General features: G+C 40.5%; 1 protein-coding gene and 1 pseudogene across 6 annotated transcripts in view; both read right to left on the reverse strand.

Annotated features, from left to right (window-relative positions):
- Positions 1 to 6,252: 6,252 nt before the first annotated feature.
- Positions 6,253 to 17,123, reverse strand: part of MLH3 (mutL homolog 3) — a 29,889-nt gene continuing 19,018 nt past the window's right edge. For 5 of the 6 annotated variants that reach the window (XM_025443842.3, XM_025443841.3, XM_025443846.3 and 2 more), the window contains 4 exons: positions 9,196 to 9,219; positions 9,011 to 9,089; positions 7,623 to 7,774; positions 6,253 to 6,630 (listed from right to left, as the gene is read on the reverse strand). In XM_025443842.3, coding sequence (XP_025299627.1) covers positions 6,508 to 6,630; positions 7,623 to 7,774; positions 9,011 to 9,089; positions 9,196 to 9,219 — 378 coding nt within the window. In that variant the 3' untranslated portion in view covers positions 6,253 to 6,507. Of the gene's footprint in view, positions 6,631 to 7,622; positions 7,775 to 9,010; positions 9,090 to 9,195; positions 9,220 to 17,123 lie in introns of those variants that run through there. The other variant, XM_049113723.1, reaches the window with a different exon arrangement.
- On the reverse strand, positions 14,871 to 17,117 carry LOC112657740 (protein SET-like; annotated as a pseudogene).

The following is a 17,123-nucleotide window of genomic DNA, read 5'->3' on the forward strand; positions in this document are numbered from 1 at the left end:
CCTTGTGTTAAAAGAATGGGACAGATTTGTAACAAAGTCCAATTAACACTCAAGTAAAACAAGCTAGGAAAAAGTCAAGCTGCAGAGCAGTATGCAGAGTATGACCTTCATTAAAACAAAACAGTATGTATACGCAATAGGATAAAAGTCTAGAAAAAGGGGCGCCTGTGTGGCCCAGGCGATGAAGCATCCAACTCTTGGTTTTGGCTCAGTTCATGATCTTAGGTCGTGATATCAAGCCCCATGTGGGGCCCCACGTTCAGTGGGGAGTTTCTCCCTCTCCCTCTTCCTGCCCCCCACCCCCACCCCCTTGCCCACAGTCACTTGCTCTCAAATAAATCTTTAAAAAAAAATAAGTGGAAGAATAGCATTAAACAGTGGCAAGCAGGGCGACATCTAATTTTATTTAGTATGTTTATATATCATTTCCAATTTTTTATGTATACTATTTTATTTTTTGTATACTACTTTAGTAATTACTTTTTCAGAAAGTCTCCCCAGGGGCACCAGGGTGGCTCAGTCAGTGGCATCTGCCTTTGGCTCAAGTCATGATCCCAGGGTCCTGGGATTGAGTCCAGCATCGGGCTTCCTTCTCTCTCTCCCTCTGCTCCTCTCTACCACTCATTCTCTCTCTTGAATAAATAAAATCTTTAAAAAAATCTGCCCAGGTAATTCAGATGATCTTCCACGTTTGGGAACCACTGGTCTAGAACAGAGGTCCAAGGCAGACTTGAGTGTGCTGAGGAACCCTTGGGGATGCTGGTCACAGACCAGCTTCCTGTCTCCTGTGGCACTGTCTGTGGGGTGGAAGGGAGCATGAGTCTGCATGTTTAACAAACACCCTAAGGGATTTTAACAGGTGATTTGAGAACCACACTTTGGTAAACATTGGCCAGAGGCAGGTTATGAGGTAAAGGCCTCTACTCTTTGACATCAACTTGAGGTAGGTCTTAGGGCTCTTGTCTTCCCTTGAAGAGGGTAAAATAAGATTGAAGAGGGTCAGTCAGAAAGACAACCTAAAAACTCTATGACTCAGAAGAGCCTGACTCAGGCTTCAGTCTGTCAATTATCTCTTAAAGCATCTAAAACCCCGCACTTTCTCAGTGAAGTGGCTTATAGCTACCAATTATGAGCAATTGTCTCCTCTGTAGGCACCAATTCTAACAGCAATTCACTTGGGTGAAACCGTGTGGTCTGGAGTAAAAGCAGCAGTGAGTCAAGGAACTTAAATCTGTTTCTGGCCCCAAAAATGCTTTATGATACTTGTCCTTTGTGCATCTTAGTTTCTAGGTCTAAAATTAGCCCCCACATTCTTCCCAGGCATAAGTGCAATGGATGAGGGTTACAAGAGTAGAGGTTCTGTCTCGTTTTGGTCAACTCTTAAAGTTCCTGGGACAGAAGAACTGCACCAATGCATATTCTTTTAGGCTCTTTAGGACCTCAAGCGAATCCCACAAAGCTATTTATAGGCCTCATTTTTCTATTTCCCTCTCCCTTTTCCTGTTTGAGGAAGAGTAAATATTGGAATGGGAGAGCCTGATCTGAACGGGGAGGCAGGGGTTCCATGTGAACTTCCTACCTATCTGCCTTCGTGCCTGCCTGCCGCCTGCCTCCTGCCACCGCCGCTGCCCTCACAGATGGAACTGGAAACCAAAGACAAAAACTTGTAGCTCCAACTTGAAGAGGATTAATAGAAAGAGGATGCCATGCCTGTGAGAGGCCTCCTGAATATGCTAAATCAAGTCAGAGAATCACTCAGTACAGTTTGTAAAGACACTGTTCCCACGGTTTATGTCTTCCAATTTGGGCGGAGGGCAGGAAAGGCACAATTCTTGGAACTCAAATAAGGAACAGAAATTCCTAATTTAGCATCAGAAGAGAAGTCTCTGAAAAATCCTCCACCAAGGAAAACTTCAGCGGAAAGTGATACCTCAAAGAAATACACGCCGGTACCCGTAGGATCATACGTTTCACAGATGTGCTTTGCAAATCATTTCTCAAAGCAATCCGTCACATCAGTCTTTGGGGTAATGAAGGCTGCCAGTTCCGCAGTCCCATCATCGAGCTACGTGACTCTCTAACACCACATATGTAGAACTCAGTACATCAGAACAATTTTGCCATAAAGATAGTACCAGATGGCGATGTATTATAGTAAAGGCCACATACTATCCACCTGTCCTCCCCAAACTCAGCAAAATTCCCTCTGTAAAGGAGCACCTAGTTGATACAAAAGAGCTATTCTGAAATGTGGTTTGGAAGTGTTCTCTATCTGGCTAACTTTGCTTTGAATTATTCCTTCATTCACCAAACAGCTGTTCCAGGTTATTGTGCAATGGCTAAGCAATTATTATTAATAAAGAGCTTAGAGTCTAAGCTTTCTGTCTTCTGCACGACACTCACTCAACAGAGGGCTGCCTTTGAGCCTAACCACACTTGCAACTCTGATTGCCTGATGTTTATATTAAACACTGAACTGAAGAGAAGGAGCCTTTCAGGACTGTTTTTTCAGGCAGGTTACATTTAGAATTAAGACCTGCCTCGAGAAGGAAGCTACTTGAAAACTTGACAAGATTCCTAAAATTCATAATTTATATGCAAAATTCTGCAGTTTACTATAAAAGAGGCATGATGAAGGACCCTGAATAAATGATACGCTAACAGCAGCAGCTGACTCTGACTCCAAACCACCTTTTTTTTTTTCTTTTGCAGGGGGTGTGGGTGAGCAACTACCACTGCATACTCCTTGCTTTTGCAGTAAATAAGATTAAGTTGTTTAGTCAAGCCAGTTTTAAGGGTAGAGTCAGGCCAAATTTCGCTGCTTTGTACTGCTGCTGGAGTCATCCTAGCTTGCGAACTCCGCACTTTGATAGGTAAGACACTCAGCTCCCCGAGACTGGGGTCAGGTGGCCTGAACTTTATCAGATGTTTCTGAGCACAGAGTGCTCTATGACAAACGGGTAGAAGGTGAAACTGATCCAAGGGCCTGAAAAATCCTAAGACAGAGGAGAGCCCCTTTTTTTCTTTATATCCCCATAACTTCTGGTACCTTCAGAAGGGACTCATACATTTAGTTCCTGAATGATGAAGGAATGGAGAAAAAGAAAAGGGTTTTATCGATTTTGGGTTTCCCAGACTTCCTTCTCTTCTGAGTCCACCTTGTTGCTACCTCCCCATTGATATACAGCTTGATAGGCATGATAGATAATGGCAAACAGTGGTCAGTTCTTGTTGCTAGCCTGCTTTTGTAAAGGTTTTCATAGAATGGGGTGGTACTTCAGGTAGGAAACAGGTTGGAGGAGTCCAGCTCATTGTGCCAGAAACCGCTTTCCCCTTCACCGCTTACAGGCTCCTGCTTGGAGCTGCAGCTGAGCATGGTTGTTGAGGTTCTCTAGGAACTGATGGGCTGCATCTGTTCTTCTCACTGGGCATGGCTTCCTCAGCCCCCTACATATTTCTCCAACTTGGTCTTGGGCCCCGTCCGGCTCCACTTGTTTTGGCTGCCTTGTTTTTTTCCACTGCTAGGTTCATATCCCATCTGTTAATCTTTGTCTGACCTTTTCTTTGCCTTGCTCTGATGTGTGATTGCTAGAATCTCTCCATTCTCAGCTGCTTATGGAGTTTGAGATCCCAGCTAGGTTCTAGACTTTTCCCTAGCCCTCTCTCCAGTCTCTCCCCTCCTTTCTAAGCTTTTCTGATACTAGCTCCAATTACCTTCTATAACCTTAATTTCTGACGTAATTGTTATTTCCTCTTATCCCAGTAAAAGCAACATAGCTGTAACTCAGTGACTTCTAAACCTAGAGGAAGTTATCACATTAGATTATCAGTTTCCTTGTCTCTCTCCCTGACTAAAGCTAAGTTCTTGCAGGCTTGCACCCTTACTGCTCAATAAAATTGTGATGAATGTTCCCAAAAATGGAACTCTTGAAGATGGCTTCTTTGCACATCACATCTGTCAAGTTTTATTCTGAAGTTAATGAAGTGTCCACCAACCAGACTCTAATAAAGCTGAACTAAGTTGACAAACTGGTAAGTCCCTAACAAACTGCAAATATATGGGCAGCATGGGTTAACAATGGGAAGGAGTGTGCTATGTGAAGCCACGTAGACCTGGGTCTGAATTCTGGCTCTCTCTGCCAAAGGGGAAACTGCTCCGAGGCTCAGCAGTCTCACTGTAAGAGAGACACTAGCCTGCTAACAGAACTGTTGTAAGAACTAGAAGTAATGTAAACAAAGCATTGGGTATATAGGAGGCCCTTAATAAATGGTAATATTTATTCTTGTTATCAGAACCAGAAAACTTGTTTACCATTCTCAGCTTTACTAATACTTAGTACCTGTGTGATCTTAGACAAATCACTTAATATATTTCAGCCTTCAGAAAATGGGGAGCATAATACCATCTTATCTCATGGGTTGCCAAGAAATTCAAAAAAGATATGCAAAAATTATTTTGTAAATCTTAAAGCACCATGAAAGTGTTAATGATTACTACTATCATGTTTCAGAAAATTAAGTATATCTCTGCTCTGTTGTAAGTAAGTTAAAAACAAAACAGAACAAAACAAAATCCTAATAGGCAATAAAGGTAATGTTAGATATTTTTGGCTAATAGGTTCATTTTATGCTGATGTAGGCAACTGAGTTTATAAATTATTAAAACAGGATAATTATCTCTTCCATTGCTTGAGGCCGGCTAGCCAGAAAGACTGGTTACATAATTTATGGAGAACTTTTTCTAATCCTCTGCTATTCTCAAAAAAGAAACAATGGTTTGGGATTATAGCAAAACATTTTGAAAACTGCACTCCAGCATCCTAATATAAGAGGTATCAAAATATTTTTTTTAATCTCACACATTGGTCTAACCTAAAAATTTTTAAACTCCCAGGACAGCTGGCCTCCATATAGCTCTGGAGAGTGAAGGCAGAGGTCCGGAGGCCACAGCACCCCACTGGGCCTGGAGGCAGAGCCCCTGACATCTTTGCAAATCCCCTGAAAACACCCTCCTTTCAAAGGTCATGTCTCCCAGTCTATGAAACCGTTTATATGTATTTAGAAGAATAAAGGCCATTTTTAGACAGTGGTGCCTATTCTTCAGGGTTCCAATTACGTAATTCTACAAGGATCCCCTTGAAAACCAGTGAAGGCTTTTCCTGAACCTTCTCTGAGACACACACTAATGAATGCAATACTTCATTGCTCCTGTAAGAATCACTGCAGGGCTGCTGGCAAACAAACTTTTCTTCCATGAGCACAAATTTGTTTCCTGTATTAAAAAATGAGAAAAATCATTCCATTGATACAAAGGCCAATTTGAGCAGGCTGCAAATACAAAAGTGGAAATTCTCACTGCAACGTCTTTCTCATTATACGGTATCCCAGTTGCAATAAACATTACCAGCTGGTTTTTTGCTTTTCTTTTTGTCCTTCTGTAAAACCTTAGTCTACTGAGTTTTATTAACCAGAAATCAAACCTTCTAAAACAGCAGAGGACATACAGATTAAGGATGTCACAACAAGCGTTTACACAAAGATCAGTCCTGGTCCCAAATGAAATTATGAGGCCATTAGATAGGCCTACTATAATAAAAACTAAGACAGGATTTCAAAGGGGCCAAAAGAACCTGAAAAAATGTAGAGGGCATATCTGGTCAGGTTGAAAGAATAAATGCTGCATTTTGATATGAAAAATTGCTTTCACATCAAGAGAGATATTTTTAAAGTACCAAAAAAACTTGTATTTAAAATACAAGTTCATAGTCCTTTCACCGTTTTTACTAATTGGGTTATGAACAATATCAGACTGTGAATGAGATTTTAAAGAGAAAATAAGACAACCAGAGCAACTTGAAATTTTGTCTATTCTATCCTATTCTTGTCCTTGTTTCTCTTTATCAATAGTTTTTAATCCCTAAAATAATCTAACTACAAGCCTGATGGAAGACTGCAGGGGACATTTTTGTTGAGTGTAGAGAAACTCGTTAAGTCTGAAATTTAAGATGTAAAGCAGCAGAAAGTGAAGAAGACTGTGGGTAAGGAAAGGACCAATGGAGTGTGGCTGTGGACTGTCTAGGAAGGCAGACTGAATCGTGAGCAATTCATCATCAGGCAAATCACATTAATGCAAACTACAAGGCTGGAAAAAATTGCAAAAACAAAAACAAACTGCTCCCAAACCACTTCCCCCCCTACCAAAAAAACAAAAACAAAAACAAAAAACAACAAAAAAAAAAACCCACAAATGAATCAATTGATTATTAAATTTTATCTCTACATAGGTTATAAAAAGTAGGTATTATAGGGCAACCTCCTATGTCCATGGCTGCAGACGAATGAACTCTCTTTAGCTTGGAGCGATCATCTGCTCAAGATTGGCCAATATCATGTTGCTTGGGGGCACCGGCCAACTCAGGACTCTGCTGGTATCTGCTGCTCATGGTCTCTGCTCAGAGGCATATAGTTAGCATCCCTTTGGTTCCATACAGATCAGTAATTCTGTTCTCATGGTGGCTCACAAGGAGGCATGGATGCCTCCAGGCTTTGCCTTGTATTACATCTTTCTGCTTTTCCAAAGAGATGCCAGGCCTGGGCCATTTTTCGAAGTTTAGCAAGATTGGGTTTAATCTGTGGGAAGAAAGAGAATAACTTCCATATGCAGCATGAAAAGCCAAGTAGCATATAAAAATTTCCTAATTGTGGCTATTCCAATCTGTTCAGATTTCTAATTTCTGGATTCAGAAAAGATTAGAGATTTCCGTAGGATAAGTGGGACTGTAGACTTTAAGTCTAGATTCCCATCTCTTTAGGAATAAGAACAGGACTTTTTTTCATTGTCACATGAAACAGTAAGTTTTTAATGGATTAAAGTCTACTGGATGCATCAGAAAACAAAAGTACCAGAAAACTCCACACAAGGAAAGATTTTATAGCCCTTACAAGGAAAGGCAGGCAAAAGAAAAGATTTTGGAAAGCAGCAACATGGACATTCCTATTATGTTCTCATGTTCTGTTTCATTTAAGATTATAACAAGAACAGAAAATGTTCTTTAATTTAAACCATTCTGTGCCTTTATTGCATTATCCACATCATTGTTCCTGGGCTGTTGAGTAATCAAGGCCAAACCATAATGTGAAAATCTCCTAAGCTTGGTTTCCTGCCTGATGATCCCCAAATCATAATTCCAGAGATCCTTAGGGATGGCTACCATTTCCAGCAAGTATCATCAAGCAAATGGCTATTTAGGCTATATTTGCTAGCAGTGGATTTGCTGTGTTTCTACCAGTTTTCTGTAGCCCCAGACAGAACTTCTCTATCTTATCAAACCAAGAGCCAGTAGGCAACAGATGTTCAAGATATGTCAGTCTGTACATGTGTTAAGCTTACAAAATACAAAGGCATCATGTGTGTAATCTGACAGTGCAGCTTAAGTTCCATTTTGACTTTGAGACAGAAGATGAAATGGTGAGACTTTATGTAAATAAACTCTCAATTCACACTTTTCAAAATGCTCGTTATTTTGGAAAGGATTAAGACAGATCACATTTGGCTAACAGGAGCTGAGCAAGAAAGAGAAGATACACTTTGCTCCCTCTTCTCCTGTTAGTCATTACCATACCTGTTTTTCCTGTCCCAAGTGGTCTATGTCAGCTAATGGCAGCATGGAAGGTCTCCCATGGGCACACTGGAATGGCAGCTGGCACCAAGACAGAGCTTCAATAAGGCGACAGCTCTCCTCTCGGCTCAGGCCATCATTAAACTTAATGGCCCCTAAACGAAAGACAGAAACAAGAAGGTTATGGTGTGTATAGTGGGAAACCAGTGCTGACCCTGGGCCAGAGCCAAATATCTGGGAAAAGTAAAATGTTTCTTCAGCTTCTTTCATGTGACTTTAACACTGCTGGAAATTGGCGCTTACTGGATGAAACTAAGGCTTCAGGACTAACATGTCTCTCAGCTTTTCCTTATGGAATCATTGTCCTTCTAATCCTCATAAAAGGCATTCCTTAACTTGTTAGGATTTGGCTTTCAGAGTTTTTCTCAAGAGGCAAGGGCAATATTTTCCTACTTCTGCCAGGTTGTGAAATCGAGGTCATCTTTTAGCCAATCTTTCACCAATATCTCTTATTGTTCCCTACAATGCCCATTTTATTGGCTTTTTTCTATTTCAATAATAATCTTCCTGATCTAAACTCTTATGTGGGGATGCCTCAGTGGCTCACTGGTTGAGTGTCTGCCTTTGGCTCAGGGCATGATCTTGGGGTCCTGGGATCAAGTCCTGCATTGGGTTCCTCTCGGGGAAGCAGGCTTCTCCCTCTGCCTGTGTCTCTGCCTCTCTGTGTCTTCCATGAATAAAAAAAAAACAAAAAACAAAACAAAACAAAAACCTCTCATGTGGTCAGAACCTGCCTTTATGCATACATTCTCTGGTCAACAAATATTTATAAGTATATACTTTGTAGCAGGAGCTATGACAGGCAATGAATGAGACAGATGGTCTCTGCCCTCACAGAGCTTATGATCTATCAATCTAATAGGTGAGAGACAAACATTAAACAAATAATTATACAGTAATTATACATTTTTGTTGTAGGCTTCCAATCTTCCTTACCAGCCCAATTTTTTGGCATCCTTTGCTGCTCCTCATATAATAATTTGTTTCTGTCTTTGGGTCTGTGCATGGGCTATTTCTACCTCTTGGGGTAAACTTTCCCTTCTGTCCTATGAATCCAGCTCATTCAAAACTTGGCTCAAAATGCATCTCTCCTCCATGAGTTACTCCGCCACTTGTATGTGTCAGTCGGAATTATGGTCAAATGTATGTGTTGGTACTTTGCTTTGTAAAAGCAATTTTTTAGTATTCATTTTTAGTGTATTCAGTTTGATCCAAATTGTACCCTCCAAGAAGTGACTAGTAAATGTGCCTTCCACTCCTTTTATAACTGCTGTACCCCTGCCAGTGCTTAGCATACAGAAGCACTCAAGAGCTGGTGTGTTGAGACTTACCATGGCAGGCTTGGGACGCCAACACCTTCTGGACAGTCAGTGGCAAAGTCCTTTGGATGCCTCCTGTGGTCTGGAGTAGCTAATACATAAACAAACTCTCCATTAATGGGAAAAAGAAATGGGACAATAGAGCCTTTTGTGTGTGGTGCCTCTGTGTGAAACCCCAAAATAAGAGAAAAGCTTACCTCCACTTGTTCTCGAATAAATTCCTACAAAGCATAGAGGAAAAGAGGCATTACTCTACTGTTATAATTGCCCTTTTATATCCTTTTATGGTTTAAAAATACACCTCCTGAAGGAGAGTTCCAGCAATATAGCACTCAGGTGCAAATAATTTATCTGTTGTGAGACACTCTGAATATGAAAATACCAAGACAATTTAATAGAACTCCTACTGAATAGAGAATATATTTAGCTACTGAAACTTCCTCCAGAGATAGCTCATAACTCATGAGGTTATGTAACTGCTGAGAGCAGCCCTGATGATTCAACTGAGTCTAAATATCAGGAAGGATTCTAAGAGGCTGTTTGTATTTATGATCTTAGCCAGAACAAGTGTAATAATATACACAAACAGAACAAATACACGACAATCATCAACACAGCTGGGCAATGAGTATGACACTTGCTTAGATATATCATAAACATAAGTAGTTACTGTAGTTCCCACAAGGTTTTTATGTTTTTTGTGTTTTTGTGGGTTTTTTGGACAATTCCCTTCAGGTCAAAAAGCTTATTTTCTGGGGCATTTTGTTGAGAAGTTTCTCCTCACTAGCATATCTCTGTCCTTCGGGTAGCCTTTTCAATAGTTATCCCTGCAGATGTTAATATTTACAAGAGGACTTCAAAGAAATTTAAAGCAGATGCAATTTTTCATGCTACCAATCTGTTTAACCCTCTAGAGGTAAAAAAGTGTTTTGAGATAAGGCACATTTAATCATTTCTTTATAAGAAGACACAAGATTTTTTTTACCTGTAGAACTGGTGATGTATAAATCACGTTCTTAAGAGTACAATATGGTAGATCTTCTTTTTGAACCAGACTCAGAAAATTTTCCTCTTTTCCTCATATACACTCTAATCTACCAAGCTCATAAATAAGCAGTTACCAAAAGCTAGGGGGTAGATACCATGTATTTTTCAAAAGCCATGTGCTTTTCCAAACAAACCTACACAGAAAGATGTCTCATAATACCTGATCCCCAGAGCTCAATGCAAACAGTGATCAAACTTAACCTCTTTACCATTCTCTCCTGTGCTTGATCATCTAGGACTTGAGAAATACCATTTTTTTAAGCCTAGTGAGGTGGGGGGTGGGATAGACCATATTCTCTGTTCATTTCACATTTCAATGGTTCAATTAATTCTAGATAATTTAAATATTAAAAAGGCTCATTCATCAGGCTAGAGGACAGAACTTTATAGAAAATATTCGTGATCTTTCAACTGTTAGGATCGAAGTAGCTACCTCCTTTCCAAGACACCAAAACTGTTCCAGCTTCTTCCAGAATCAACAAAATCTCTCCTGATCAGTGTGACTTGACATAGTCAAGATTTTCTGAAGCCATAAGCCTTATTTCAATTTGAAGTAAACTCCTTACCAGTAGTCTTTGAAGTCATTTTGGGAAAAGTTTTTATTATAATTTTCTGGTTAAATACTTAGGGATTGAATTACAATAAAAGATTCTAACAGATCCTATCTTTTGGATTTAAGACAGTTTGGAGGAGGAGCCTTGGAGAACAAGGCTGCGCTGGGAAAGAGAGTACTGCTAAAAGCAAAGCAAAAGTTGTCTGATCAAAGAGCAATTTTGGAAGGGCTAACCTCATGGTAATCCAAAAGCTGGCATTATTAATTGCCTCTTCCTCTCAAATGTCTTCTCATCCTTAACCTACAGACATGCTTAAGTCTCTCCCATCTGAAAACAATCAAAAATCTTTCCTCAACCCTGTGTCCTGCCCCACACTTCAGACCACCCCTAACCTTTAGCTACCACCCTCTCTCTTCTTCTGTATGCAGACAGAGATCTTGAAAGAGCAGTCTACTCAGCTCCACCTCCTCCCCCTCCACTCCCTCTCTGACCCATAGCAATGTCTTCTGCACCCCCACTCCCAGGAACGGATTCCACCATGAAACCACTGTCCTCATGATTGCCAAATACAACTTTTTAAGCTTTATGACTATTATTGACCATTCCCTTCTTGCTTAAAACTTCCACTGGCTTTAGCAATACTACTTTTTTCCTGATTTTCTTCCTCTCTCTCTGACCAAAATTTTCAATCATCCTTTCCAGTTTCTTCTTTTCAGCAGTGGCTTTCCAGACCTTTGCCAAAACATATGCACCCTGAATGCTGGTGTTCCATCAACTTCACCCTTTGTTCTCCTCTCTTTTTGTTGTTCACATTCTCCCTAGACACTCACACTTCCTTCTCCAGCTTCTGATATGATCAAAATATACACAGTTAACTCCCAGATAGTACATATAGCCCAGGCTTCTTTCCCAAGCACTAGATCTGTAAGTCTGTCTATCCACTAGACATCCCCACTTAAAGGCACATTCAGGGCATCTAAACCCAGTATAATCTATTTTTTTTTAAGATTTTATTTATTTATTTGACAGAGAGAGAGAGAGAACAAGCAGAGGAAGCAGCAGAGGGAGAGAGAAGAAGCTGAGCAGGGAGCCTGATGTGGGGCTTGATCAGGACCCTGGGATTATGACCGCAATGGAAGGCAGATGCTTAACTGACTGAGCCACCCAGGTGCCCCCAGGCTCATAGTCTAACTCCCTAGGCAGATGTACCCCTCCTCCTCTACTTCTTTCTTCTGTCAATGGCACCACCATCCTTCTAGTCATCCAAACTAGAACCTTCAGAATCCTATCTTATCTTTTCTCCTTTATCCCTTTATACTTTCTATTGTTAGGGTTCCGTGGATTCTATCTTCCAACTTATGTTTTGAATATATCCCTTCTCTCCATTCCCAATGCTGTTGACTTAGGCCCTCATCCTCTCCTATTTGAGCCAGTGCAATAGCCTCTCAACTGTACCCACACCTCAAACCTTTCCCGTATCAATCTATCACACAATTTATCCGCTAAATCAATCTTCTCATTTTTATTTTTAGATATGACTAAAGTAATTCAGATTTCTGGAAAAATGATAGACTGGGTTCATGTGGATTTGCCTGTGCTCCAAACAGAGCTAGAGATACATAAGGAGCAGAAACCACAATGAACAGAACAATATGAAAAAAGAACAGGGATCCCTGGGTGGCGCAGCGGTTTGGCGCCTGCCTTTGGCCTAGGGCGCGATCCTGGAGACCCAGGATCGATTCCCACATCGGGCTCCCGGTGCATGGAGCCTGCTTCTCCCTCTGCCTGTGTCTCTGCCTCTCCTTCTCTCTCTGTGACTATCATAAATAAATAAAAATTAAAAAAAAAAAAAAAAAAAAAAAAAAAAAAAAGAACAGATATATCTGAGAAAGAACCTAATCGTAATTCTGGAAGTAAAAAACAGTCACTTAAAAAAAAAAAAAAAGCTTAGTAGATCAGTTAAATATCTGATTAAAGAGTAGGTAAAGAGAGAATTTAGTTCACTGGAAGATAAATGAGGAAATTTCCCAGAATGTGTCACAAAGAGGTAAGACAATGGGAAATATGACAGAGAAGTTAAAAATGTAAGATTTCTAGGAGACAAGAGAGTGGCAGAAGCAGCAGTGCTTGAAGTGATAATAACTGTACATTTTCCAAATGGAAGAAGCATGATGAATCTCAAGAAAATGGAAGCAAGATATATTATAGTGAAATTGCAGAACACTAAAGGCAAAGAGAAAAGCCCTCACCAGAAGGAAAATCAGATTACTTATAAAGTAATGATAACTTTTTCTTTTAACGGCATATTTTTGTGTAATTTAATAAACTTTTAAAATGTTACTGCTTGTGTTTGAATTTTTTGTGTTTGTGTTTCTGTCCATCTGAGTCATTGGTCTTCTTTTTGTTCCTGTTCCTGTTTTTCACATTGTGTGTTTCATAGTAGCGTACACCAACCTTCTTGGACTGTTGCTGCCGGGCCGCTCGCCTCCATTCCTTAGATGTAAGCGTCCTGAGAGTTCTATTTGAATGGTCCTCTTCCCTCTGTGCCTTCCTCTTCTTTCCCCTTTTGGTAGGTGCTGTGTCTTCTACAACTTCTTCAGCTGCTCTCTGCTCTTCAGATTTTGCAAAAATCTCTTCACTTAGTCCCTTGGATATTCTGACTGCTGAAAATTTCTTAGCTTTGGCTTTTAGAAACTTCTGATATTTAGCAATCTTCTCATCCAGGGCTTTAATAACTGCCTTGGTGTCATTTCCCGCGTGCTCCTCCTGGGACTCCTGGCAAGACTCCTCCTCGTTGTCTCCTGGTTGGTCCTCCTCCTCCTCCTGCTGCTCCTCCTCCTCTTCAGAAAAGGGACCTCCTCTTCAGACAGTGGAGTCCAATGGCATACAGAATGTCAAAGTAAGGGAATCCTCTCAAAATGTTGAGGGATAACTGACAACGTGGAATTCTATTTTAAGCTAGACAACCATGCAAGTGTGAAGGCAAAATAAAGACATTTTCAAAGACAGTTCATTATTTATGGACTTTTAGTAAAAGAACTTTTAAAAGATTTTGGTAAAAAGAGAGCTGAATACAGAATGAACAGTAGGATTCAAGGAGCAACAGTGGACAAAGACTCTGCTAAATGTTTTGGTTTAATCTAAATAAACATGGACTAAAAATTAATGACTGCTAAGGAGATTAAAAACAAGGTAGAGTTAAAATACTGAGCAACAACATGGAAGATGGGAGGGGAGTGATGGAAGATAAAGGGATGTAAGATTTTTGTACTGTTTAGGAAGAGAACAGAGAAACAAATTACCTGAAACTTTGTTAAGGCTGAAGTTTAAGGCTATCTAAAGGAATACAAATGGAATATGTAACTTCTAAACTAGCAGAGAGAAAAAAAAATAAACTAGCAGAGAGAAAAAAGGGGAAATGAAGAAAACTCTAATAGAAAACCAGAAAGGAGGAAAGAAAAGGCAGCAAAGACAAAAAATTGTTTGTTGTAAAAAATAAGGTGCGGGGCGCCTGTGTGGCTCAGTCTGTTAAGCAGTCAACTTGATCTGAGCTCAGGTCTTGATCTCAGGGTTGTGAGTTCAAGCCCCATGGTGGGCTTGGGAAAAAAAAAAAAAAGAATGAAACACATAAGTAGAAGTAATGGCTAGCTTCAAGACTTCCAAAGCCACATTCCAGCAGCAGCTTTCCAGACCTTTCCCAAAGTGTGTATGTGGAGGATGAAATGCAAACTACTTAGCAGGATGAAATGCAAACTACTTAGCAGAGTATGCTAAATTCCTTTATGACCTATCTAGCCTCATCTAGTCCACCATTACATACATATCTTCATTCAAGCCATATATACTGGTAGTTCCCTAAACACAGGATCTGCTCTGAGTCTCTGATATCGGTTGTTCTGTTGAGAATGCCCTTCTCTTCTCTTCTGTACTTCACAGGCTCCTAATGTTTTACAAGATTTTTCCTAAGGAAAAAAAACAGCTTTCCTGTGACAGTTTCCTTGACCTCCATCCCCTGGGCACAGTAATCATTCTGTATTTCCATAACAGCACTTTTGTGTGTGTGTGTGTACACATTTCGTTTTATTGTAACAAAGCAACTTGTACACTTTTAATGTTTAAAACTGAGCATCTTTCCTTTCCAGTGAAACAAAAAGAAATTTTAAAAATAAACAGGATCAAAATTACAATAGAGAATGCCCATTCCAAATAAGATCCTATTGGTTCTGCTGATTCTCCTATCGAGTGGCAGGGCTCAGGTCATCATTAGAGAGTTTTTTTTTTTTTTTAATTTTTTAATTTATTTATGATAGTCACAGAGAGAGAGAGAGAGAGACAGAGAGAAAGAGAGGCAGAGACACAGGCAGAGGGAGAAGCAGGCTCCATGCACCGAGAGCCCGATGTGGGATTCGATCCCGGGGTATCCAGGATCGCGCCCTGGGCCAAAGGCAGGCGCCAACCCACTGCGCCACCCAGGGATCCCCATTAGAGAGTTTTATTTTATTTTATTCATTTATTTATTTTTTAGATTTATTTATTTATTCATGAGAGACACCGAGAGAGAGAGGCAGAGACAGAAGCAGAGGGAGAAGCAGGCTCCATGCAGGGAGCCTGACGTGGGACCCGATCCCGGGACTCCGGGGTTACGCCCTGGGCCAAAGGCAGGCGCTAAACCTCTGAGCCACCCAGAGATCCCGGAGAGTTTTATTTAAAAGCGTCATCTTAAGCTGCAAGGATGTCCATTAAACACCACAATTAAACACGCCAAAGGAGAAGCCATGTTGTCAAAATGCCCACTTAACCCACCCAAACATCTTAAACCCACCCATTGCTGACCATCTATAACCCCATTTTTTTAAGTTTTTTTTTTCTTTTTTTAAACAAGAGAAAGTAGACAGGTACATGTTGGTAAACGCTAACTGTCCGTATTCACTTAGAGACACACTATAATCTCTGAGCCCAGTATACAGAGAAAGGAGGAAAAAAGCTAGAATTCTATGCACTACTACACAGGGGCCTAGCACCCTCCAGCTTCCAGCAAGCTAAGGGAGCAGGTTTTTCTTTTTTCCCACAGAGCATGGTGGTGTTGATTCCATAGTTTTTGTTGAGACAGGAAGGAATAAAAATGAATTTGGAACAGAAAGGGGTAGAGATTCTTTTCCTGCTGTATTCTGCTCAAGGTATTTCCCCCCAAATAAGTTGAGAACCATGGTATAAAGGGAGAGAAAGGAGACTTTAAAAAACAGGGCAAATGAGCACAAGAGGAGGGGTGAAAAAAAAGAGCCACAACTTGCTCCCAGGGACTGGAGAAAATTAAAAAAGGAAGGTTGGAATCCATCAGTGTTCCATTAGTCATCTCTCCTTCATCCTCCTCTCCTTCCTCCCCCTCATCATCATCTTCATCTTCTTCACCTTCATCCTCATCTCTTTTTTTTTCCTCATCTCCTTCTTCCTCAGTATCTTCCAATCCTCATTCTTCTTCATCATCATCACCATCATCTTCTCCTTCATCATCATGCATATCAGGAACCAAGTAGTACTGTAATGGATTTGGCCAAATATCATCTTTGATGACCCCTCCTAACTCATCTACACCTGCATCAGAATGGTCAGTAAACCAGGTGAAGAAGCTCTCTGTTTCCTCGTGCTGTCTCTTCCTGCTGGCTTTATTCTGCGTTTGACTTAACGTTTCATCAAATCCTTTCCAGATTTCCATTTGATTTCAGTGGACTTTGAAGATGGATCACCACTCTCATTCAGATGAAATTCTTTGGAGAGAACTTTATTTTCGAAGTAAAGGTTTTCATCAAAATAAAAATCTATTCTGTAACCTAACTTAATATCTTCAAATTCTGTCACTTCAACTCTTGTCAAATAATGCAGCGCCTCTTCATCCTCCTCCCCAAGCAGAGCAGACACTTGTGGATGGTTAACAAATTGTTGTTACCCAAAAATTGGGGATTTTGGCGAACAGTTCTGACCTCTTCTGAAAAAATGGTTGGAGGAGTTTGTTATATTTCTGTTCTACTTTTAAAATCTCCTCACTGGCTTGCTCATTAAGTCTGTCTATTTCATTTTGTACTTCATCCGTATGTTCAATTGCTTCTTGCTGTTCTTTTTCTCCCTTCGGCAAGTGCTGAGAGGTCGACGTCTCCTCACGCTTGGGGGCAGGAGGCAGCTTCGGTTTCTTTGGTTTCTTCATTTGAGGTGCAAGTGAGGACTGGCGCTTGGGGGCCATGCTGTGAGGAAACTCCACGAAACCGGAGAAAGGCATGTCTGGAAGAAGCTCGGATTACTCTGTAACACCACTTTTGAACATACCTCTTCTGGCCAAATTGCATTGTATTTGTAATTATGTAAACATCCTTCTCCACCTTGAGCTAATTCATCTTTGAATCTCTAGCACCTGGCACATAGAAGGTATCTCATACATGCTTGTTGGATAAAAGATGAATATAGAGAATTTCTAAAGAAAACAGGAGGTTACCCTTCACTTAGCAATTTCCTCAACATGTGAAGCTCTGTCT

This window comes from Canis lupus, chromosome 8 (genome assembly GCF_003254725.2).
Source record: "Canis lupus dingo isolate Sandy chromosome 8, ASM325472v2, whole genome shotgun sequence".
Classification (NCBI taxonomy): Eukaryota; Metazoa; Chordata; class Mammalia; order Carnivora; family Canidae; genus Canis; species Canis lupus.